The sequence below is a fragment of the Phacochoerus africanus genome, chromosome 7 (genome assembly GCF_016906955.1).
Source record: "Phacochoerus africanus isolate WHEZ1 chromosome 7, ROS_Pafr_v1, whole genome shotgun sequence".
Lineage (NCBI taxonomy): Eukaryota > Metazoa > Chordata > Mammalia > Artiodactyla > Suidae > Phacochoerus > Phacochoerus africanus.
In genome coordinates, this window is record NC_062550.1 from 63,415,014 (window position 1) to 63,424,076 (window position 9,063).

At 44.8% G+C, this 9,063-nt stretch overlaps 1 protein-coding gene across 2 annotated transcripts; it reads right to left on the minus strand.

The window, feature by feature from the left end:
- Positions 1 to 3,386: 3,386 nt before the first annotated feature.
- On the minus strand, positions 3,387 to 8,683 carry APOLD1 (apolipoprotein L domain containing 1). 2 transcript variants are annotated; one of them, XM_047787511.1, is made up of 2 exons: positions 8,161 to 8,683; positions 3,387 to 6,376 (listed from the first exon to the last, which is right to left on the minus strand). In XM_047787511.1, exons 1-2 carry the CDS (start codon positions 8,161 to 8,163, stop codon positions 5,633 to 5,635), a joined length of 747 nt encoding a protein of 248 aa, XP_047643467.1. In that variant the 5' UTR covers positions 8,164 to 8,683; the 3' UTR covers positions 3,387 to 5,632. The 2 variants fall into 2 exon arrangements, with proteins under 2 accessions (XP_047643467.1, XP_047643468.1); XM_047787512.1 differs by having other exon boundaries at positions 3,387 to 6,602; positions 8,161 to 8,672.
- Positions 8,684 to 9,063: the final 380 nt, after the last annotated feature.

A 9,063-nucleotide genomic window follows, 5' to 3' on the forward strand; every position in this document is an offset into this window, starting at 1 on the left:
AGTACCTAGTAAGTTTTCCATAAATGTTAATGATCATTATTATCTTTAAGTACCTACATTTACTTTCTATATTTATTATCTACATGTCATTTTATTTAAGCACTGAGAAAAGCATTATTATTTTTTTTTTTTAATGCACCTGCGGCATGTGGAAGTTCCCAGGCTGGGGTTGAATCGGAATTGCAGCTGCTGGCCTATGCCACAGCCACAACCACACGAGATACAAACCGCGTCTGCGACCTGCACTGCAGCTCACAGCAACACTAGATCCTTAACCCAATGAGCGAGGCCAGGGGTGGAATCTGCAGCCTCATGGATACAAGTCGGGTTTGTTACCTCTGAGCCACAATAGGAATTCTCAAAAAAAGTGTTATTCTTTAATGACATTTTGACTGTGCAGTTAGTCAGTAAAAGGAAATTTTTCAGCTATCACTGCCCCTTCCTAACTCCATCAACACAAAAAGCTTCTCCCAATTACAACTGTTTTGGGTCATTTAGCAACCAGATGCATACAAATGTTGGAACAAGCCATGCTACATGTGTGCTTGGGAGTCAAAGGCCTTGGCCATGACTCCTTGCTAAAGTTCTGGGGCAAATAAAATGCAGCCCTGCCTGCACTCCCACCCCTAGGGTTACATTGGAAGTAGAAAATGAGATTAAACATCATTCTGTGCAGGTGTAGCTTCCTATAGGCAAGCTTTACCTGTGCAAGTGAAGACCACATCATAGGGCCTTCTCTCCACAACCCAGAGCTGATGCCAAGCAGAATTGGGAAATGCTGAGGATCTCTAATGTTCATTCCTGGCCCCTTAGATGTCTCACTTCATCAGCACAATTTCCCCTCTCCTGACAACCCTCTTGTTGCTAAGGGATTATTTTCAGATGCTAGGGCTCACTCTTTGTCCTTGTCTGGACCACACCAGTGTTTACGTTCCCTCTTATAAGTTCACCAGGAGTACAAAGGAACAACATCCAAACCCCCTGCCAATTCAACAAAGAAAGATTCATTGCAAATAACAAAAAGGATACCTGTTATGACAGGACTTCCATATACTTCAGCAAAGATAGGATCCAAGTGTGTGGCTGGCCTTTGCAAACAGCCAGAATCCTGCCAATACAGATTTTTTTTTTTTTTGGTTGCAGAGTCATTAACAGTGCAACATCCAGACCCAGGGTGAGGATTCAGAGGCTCGCATTCAGATAGTAAGAGCTGCTCCAGGGCAGTAGTTCTCAACTCACTGCGGCAATCTCTATAGGCTCTTTGTATGGATTACTGGCCCCTCTACCCAAAGTCCACCCTTCTCTTCCTTTTTGCAAAAGAAATCCCAGGTCTATTGGGAGCAGCTAGTTCTCAGTTAAAAGTACTTCATTTCCCAGCCTGCCAGGAGAAGCCCCCTGGAGATTTCTGATATAGATGCTGCCTTCCTAATATAGATGCTGCCCCTTGCCCTTCCTTTCTGCATCTCATTAGCATTTGGGTTTGGTGAAGGTTGATTTGGCTGATTCTAGGATTATTTTCAATTTGTTCTCAGGTTATAATTATATTTAAAGTTTTGAAACTGTTAGAAGTCTGACTCCTAGATAAAGGAGAATTCCTATACATGAGTTGATTACTTTTTAAAAATTGATTTATACAATTTGATACTGAATGCTCTGCATTTTTCAGTGTTACTAATGTGTATACAGGCAAATATGAAATTAGGTCATTAATTACAGGAAAATCAAGAAGTTTGAGGAATGGCATTCCTGCTGTGGTTAAGGATCTGGTATCATCTCTGCGATGGCAAGGGTTTGATCCTCGGCCCTGTGCAGTGGATTCAATCTCTGGCCTGGGGACTTCCGTGTGCCACTGGAGCAGCCAAAAAAACAAACACGCAAACAAACAAACAGTTTGTAGAATGGGTAATTTATTTAAATAAAGCGGAAAGGACTGATTTTGCTACAGTGGGAAAAAATGTGGAATTCGAAAATTGCTGCATATAACTGTATCCCCATTTATCTCTGTAATGTCTTTATCTCAGTGTCTCTAGTCCCTCTGCTTTCTTTTCACACCAAGGCACTAAGTGGAAAATATATCAAGTTGACAAATTGTTTGACATATCTGATCTAGGGTGGCTTCTGTGCCGCTCTTCTCTCTCTTTTTCTCTCCCAATAAATATTTTTGACTTCAACATTTACCACATTGGAAATGACAGGTGCCTGAGGACAAAGGCATCAAAGTGATTAGGATCCGAATGTTTGCTAAGGATTTTTTTCATATATATATATATAGAGAGAGAGAGTAGAATGTAGTTTGATGGAATCCCTGAAATGCAGAACCAAATGAATCTCCTTTATTGTGAAAGAAAACAATCCTAACAGTTGTAAACTGCAAAAACCAACCACTTAAACCTTTCATGTAAACATTTATTTTTCAAACTCGGATATTTTTCTGAAGTACAGTTATAATCTAAAAACCCTTTTCTCTTCCCTTTACAACATACAATTTCAGTCTGTTTGTTTATAGAATGAAGGCCTTAAGGAAAAGCCTTATCCACATTCCCACAAAAGCAATAAATAAAATACTTGTCTCTAGGATCCATTTAACTGAACTTGACTTAAATCCTGGTAGAGGCTTCCATCTTTATAACAGACACATAAAAGGATATATGATCTTTCATTATCAACAAGTTCCAATTAACACAGCTAAGTAGTTCCCTAAATTATTCAAATGTATTTACTGAGCTCCAATTATATGCAAAATATTGTTCCAAAATAGACACCCTTCCTTAGATGTAAAGTGGACAATTGAAATGATAAACTTCAGGAGTTTAAGAGGTCGATACACTCAGAATACTCTAATGAGGGAGTTCCCATTGTGGCTCAGCAGAAACGAACCCGAATAGAATAGTATCTATGGGGCTGCCATTTCGATCCCCGGCATCACTCAGTAGGTGAAGGATCCAGTGTTGCGGCGACCTGCAATGTAGCTTGCAGACGAGGCTGAGATCTGGTATTGCTGTGGCTGTGCCACAGGCCAGCAGCTGCAGCTCTGATTCACCCGCTAGCCTGGGAACTTCCATATGCTGCAGATGTGGCCCGAAAAAGGAAAAAAAAAAAAAAAAAAAGCTCTAATGATAGGAAATGCTTACCGCTGCTGTCTTCAAAAGGCCCAGTGTATTTCTAGGGAATAACTCAGGCATTGGAAGGCTCAAGCATTAAAAAAGACAGAGTTAGGGAGTGACTGTACCTGTATAACATAACACAACCATGTGAAGTACATTCTGGTGATCTAAAATGCTAGCATCCTCTGCAAGGTAATCTAAGAAATGACACTCATTTTTCGGTTTTTTTTTTTTTTAAAACAAAGCAAAGCAAAATAGTAGCAACTTCAAAATAAACCAGGATACAGATCCACTGCCATTTATTGAAAAAATAGAAATGTAGCAACACCAACCCCTCTCCCCAGCACTGAAATCACACTTCCTCAGACACAATGCCATCATGGGGAAGCCTGGGAGTCAACTGGGTAAATTTAAGGCATATTAAATAATTAAATAATCCAGACAAGTTTTTGTGTGTGTGGTCCCAAAGACTTTTCAATGTATTTTTCAACAGTACAGTTGTAGGAATGGAAACTGGAGAAATTGGAAGTGTTTTCATAGAGCCTACAGATTTCTTACAGTTCCCAAAGTGAACGGATAACACATTACTATCATAAAACAAACTATTTTGTCTATCACCCATAAGACCCAACTTCACGGGATATCAGGCTTCCAAAGTCTATGTGCTTCCTTCATATTCCTCTAATTGGGTTTCTTTCCCCTGAACTAAATAGGAAAGGCTTTTCAGGGCAAGTGTTATCTGCTGGAAAAGTACCTTCAGGATAAATATGCTTGCATCATTTCAATAGTCACAAACAGTCATTTACAAGCCTAAATTCAGCTCCTGGTCTCCCTATCCAGAACTTCCCACCTTTACTTAAAAGGATTATTGAAAACACAAGGGCAGGGAGAAGAGGGGTGGAATTCCTCTCTGAAAGAAAGAGACTTACTCAAAGAAAGCAATTCCATCTTCCCCTCGTGCTCCATCTCAGAAAGGCAAACTCAACTTTATCTCCTAAAAAGAAATTCAGTAGTCTCCCATTCAGAAACTTGCCATTCCTATTATTTTCTAATACTGTGGTTAAATAAAATTAAATGCAAATAATAAACAGGAATTATTAAATAACCAACTTAAAATAAATTAAAAAGAAAAAAAATGGTCAGGAATTTTCTTGAGAGGATAATATAAAGGTCAATTTCCATTCACATTCCTTTCTGTACCAGTTTCTACAATGAGTGGGCAACACTGCCCTCTAAAGGGCTGATTATGTTACATCCCTCAGTTCACCCGGTGGGAAATTGCCCCAGGGTGCATTGACATAGCTGCCAGCATGAACATTCTTTCTTTTACTTCCAGGACCCAGTCTGTCCTTGACCTTCTGTGAATGACTCTGAAGACCACCGACCCCCTAGAGAGGCTACAGACTTCGTGAAAGCTCATCAGGGGATCAGAAGCTAACATCTGTGGGCAGCAGTCTTCAAAACTTTGCAGCTGTCAAATCACCTCGAGGCATTAAACACAAGTTTTGGCCTCACCTCCAGAATTTCTGTCTCATTAAGTCTAGAGTTGAGTCCAATAATTTGCCTTTCTAACAATCTCCCAAGTGATGCTACTGTTGCCCAGCCAGGGGCCATACTTTGTGACCCAGACACTGTGCTTGGCACTTTATCTCAACACCTGCCAATAGGGTGAGGTTTTAGCATCTGTTTGATGGACCAGAAAGCCAAGTCTCAGAATAAATGCAGGCCTAATTCACAAACCAAAGCCCCTTTCTCTATACTATGAGATCAGTCAATGAAGCTGTTAGTCACTTCCTATTCCTTGGCCTCTGTTTCTTCCTGCAAAGGGGTGGGACTTAGATGACCGTTTTGTTGGTTTTCTCCTCTTAGAGTAGAAGGTTGTCTGATATGAAGCCATCTGGGAAGGTCCCCTCTATCCCCAGGCTGGATCGTGAGTGGGCACACTAAGAGGGAAGAGGGTGCATGTCAGCAGGAGGGGCCTCTCTTGGGTCCTGAACCCTCCACAGTTCAGAGGGGGTCTGATTTGCTCTGGATTCTGGCAGAGAGGTATTAAAGCTTCTCTCTCCTCTTACAGGCATTCTGAGGACCTCAAAGCCTAATGGGGCTCAGAGGAGACCCAGAGGGTGGCCAGGTCTCCACCCTCTCCAGTCTGAGTTCCAACCACAGGAACAGGGGTAGAGGCAAGGATGCTGCAAATACCTAAAATCGGAAGTGACCTGCAGTGCGAAGACCCAACAGTTTTGATAAAAGTACTCTTCAGGTCACATATCCCTCCAGGATCAGGCAAGTAAAAAGTCCCAAGCACTCAGTCCCAGGCAGGATGTCACACTAGTGGGAAAGGAAGGACTGGGAGGACACATTGCTACCAACTCCCCCCACCCCCACCCCACCTCCCCTTCAAGAACAGTTTTTCTCATGCACTGCATTCAGCTCCTAAACCAACTTGGTGTTTTCCTGAGGGAGCTACAAATCTGGAGCATCCCATGGGGATGGTTTCTGGCCTCGGCCATTAAGGGGAAAAGACGTTCTCAGAGAAACAGTCCTGCGGGCTGGTCAGCAGAGATCTTGAGGTCGTGGCCACGGCTGCTCTTCGTGCAGAGCTGGGCTCTGGACTCCAGCTGCTCGCTGAGCTCATCTAGAGCCCCGGTGCAGGACTCCAGGCTCTCGGCCAGTTTCTGAATCTTGGCCTTCAGCACGGCCTGGCTAACCTTGGTGGCCCCTTCGGCCCTCCTGGGGATGAGGAAGCCTCGGGAGCCGAAGAAGATGATGAAATAGACAGAGTTGTACAGCGCTATGGAGGCGTTCCTCCCGCACTGCAGCAGCTGGCGATCCCGGCGGTCCTGCCCGCGGCAAAAGAAGTCCAGGCAGCTCAAAAGCTCGCGCATCTGGTCCTGACAGGTGGCCGCGATCTCCTGCACCCGCCGCAGCTCCCGGGAGTTGTAGAAAATCAGGGACAGATCGGACGTGATGGTGACTACCCCTCCGGCGGTGGCCACTCCCAGTCCCACGGCCGACGCCAGCAACGAGACCCCCAGGGTCACCGGGCTGAGCGAGAGCCCCACGATGGCGGCCACCGCGCCCGCCGCGCTCAGTGCGCTGCCAGTCACGTTGGCTGCCAGGGAGCGCCGACGGAGGCGCTCGAGACGCCGGGCCACTTCGCGCAGGCTCAGCAGCTGGCCATGCAGCCGGCCGCGGCGGTCCAGCAGCAGCCCCTGGAATCGGCGCAGCGCATCCGCGCCCTGCAGCTCTCGGGCCACTGGCCCCTCCATGCCCTGCGGGGACACGACACGTGGTTAGCCCGAAGGCAAGCACAACAGCTACGCAAAGAGAAATGGGTCATTTTCCAGGGAGTCATGTTCCAAGTTCTCAAAGACCCGTTCTGTCATCTAGGACAAGTCCCCTAAATCCTCAGGAACTTAAATCCGCGTAGATCAATAGGAATGTTGCTACTGTCCACTTTTCTCCCAGGGAACGCCGAGGATGGACTTAATACATTATCTGTTAAATAAGGGAGCGGTGATAGTACAAGTCTACTGCAATACTGAGGCCTCTTCTCTGAAAGGTGACACTTGAAAGCAGTAGGTTGCACTGTTAAAAAGTTCTTTCCTGGGGTTCCCGTCGTGGCCCAGTGGTTAACGAATCCGACTAGGAACCATGAGGTTGAGGGTTCGGTCCCTGCCCTTGCTCAGTGGGTTAACGATCCGGCGTTGCAGTGAGCTGTGGTGTAGGTTGCAGGCGCGGCTGGGATCCTGCGTTGCTGTGGCTCTGGCGTAGGCCTGTGGCTGCAGCTCCGATTCAACCCCTAGCCTGGGAACCTCCATATGCTGCAGGAGCGGCCCAAAGAAATAGCAAAAAAAGACAAAAAAAAAATTCTTTCCTTACATGAAGACTTGGATCCTAAAAGTTTTGCAATGCAATTTTTTTTTTCCCTCTCAGAGGAGTGAAAAAGACAAGTCACCAAAAAACTCAAAAAATCATATTGTCCGGAGTTCCCTTTGTGGCACAGCAGAAACGAATCCGACTAGGAAAAATGAGGTTGTGCAATCAATCTCTGGCCTCGGCCATTGGGTTAAGGATCTGGCATTGCTGTGAGCTGTGGTGTAGCTGGCAGATGCAGGTGGGATCTGGTGTTGCCATGGCTGTGGTATAGGCTGTGGGTTACAGCTCCGATTAGAGCACTGGCCTGGGAACCCTCCATGTGCCGCTGGGTGAAGCCCTAAAAAGCCAAAAAAAAAAAAAAAAATCATATTGTCTATCAAATGTAGGAAACTAATCTAAGTTAGATGCTTGCCTGAAGCAACTCTTCTGCTTATTTTTCCCGACTCTTATCTTAGAATCCTGCTCTTATCTTAGAATCAAGCCTAGGATGTGTTTTGCACTATGTCTTCTAAGTAGAGCTCATCAGGTCTTCAGAAATCTCACCCTATGATGAGTCTTAATTAAAACTAAATTATATTAAATTAATTCTGCTATGTCCCTTTATTGTGAAAGCTTCCCTCAAAAATGAGTAACAGTTCAAAATCTTAAAAAGTGGCCAAATTATTTGTTTAACACCTCACTGAGGACTATCTGTACCAAGTTAAATTGAAGCCAACTGAAGATGACTAACAGAGAGCACTGTACATCCTGGGTAAAAGTTCATCCTTCCTAGTTGCCAAAAATTCCCCCCTTCATATCCACTCTACTCATTATCAGAAACTTCTTTAAAGTAGCAAAGAAGCCATAGAAATAGAACACTTCACTACTGTGAGACATCAGGGCATAAATCATTATTCTCATCTGGAGGATGAGGAAATTGAAACACAGACATGTTGTAGATGCAGCTGATTCTTCACAGAGCCCAGTCTAGAATCTAGATCTCCTGACTCCTAGATCTTAACTTTATATGCATGCCTCCATAATTCCACCTGCCACTGACAAATTTTCTGATAAAGACACCTCTTAGCAAAATGAAACAAATTACTTAAAAAATATACCTAGACCAAGGATATAGCCCCAATATTACAAGTCCTATGGCTATTTTTCAGACAGTCTCCCTCTGGCCTCCCCCACTTACCATTCACTTCTGGCTGTCTCCAGGAAAGAAAAATCTGAGGCTGTTTCTGGATGAGCACGCTTTATAGTTCCAGAGAACCAATGACTGCCCTGGGAAAACCTTGTCTCATTTTGAGAATTTGCCATTTCCTGTCCTGGCCCCTGCTGCCTTCATCCAGAAGGATGTGACATGGTGGAAAATGACCACCAGCCTCGCAGCACATCCCGTATTTAGGAAATGAACATTGTGTGTTCGCTTTCCCCCAAACGCAGGAAAAGAACCACAGGCTCTTCCCCAACTTGAAACAAGTGTTGTCATTGTCCCAGGGGGCATACCCTGCCTTTCCTCTCCTGAGAATAGCTAATGACGTTATCTGGGAGGACATCAAATGCACCCCAGGCTGACCAATTACAGGTTTTCTTGAGAGGCCACCATGACAAAGTCACTTTTGAAAAAGAAAAAGGAGGGAGGGGACCCTCTTATGTCTGATAGAGCCATTCATAATCCACTCGTGTATGTTAAAAAGCACTGTAAAATCTGTGTGCGTTTTAAAACACTCCGAGCGCAGAGGGAGAATGCAAGGCCACGCCCACAGGAAGTGCTGCGTGCAGTTCGGGGCATCTCCAGCTGGGCAGAAGGCATTGGAGGTCTCAGAAAGGGCACACTTCAGGCCAAATGCGTCAGAAAAATCAGTGGGGTCAGGCTACACAAGGAGGTAATTATACACTTTTCAACAGCAGCGGGGATTCAGCTTCCTGGGTTTTCCTCTGAAGCAGCAATTGTAACCCAGAAACAGTTACATGCATGCGTTCTACCCCACGTTAGTGAAGCATGGGCTGCAGAACAATTTTCTGGATAATTCAGGAGAGGAAAATGAGGATAGCATCCACGAATGTTTCCTGGGACATTCAGAGAGGTGGCGGC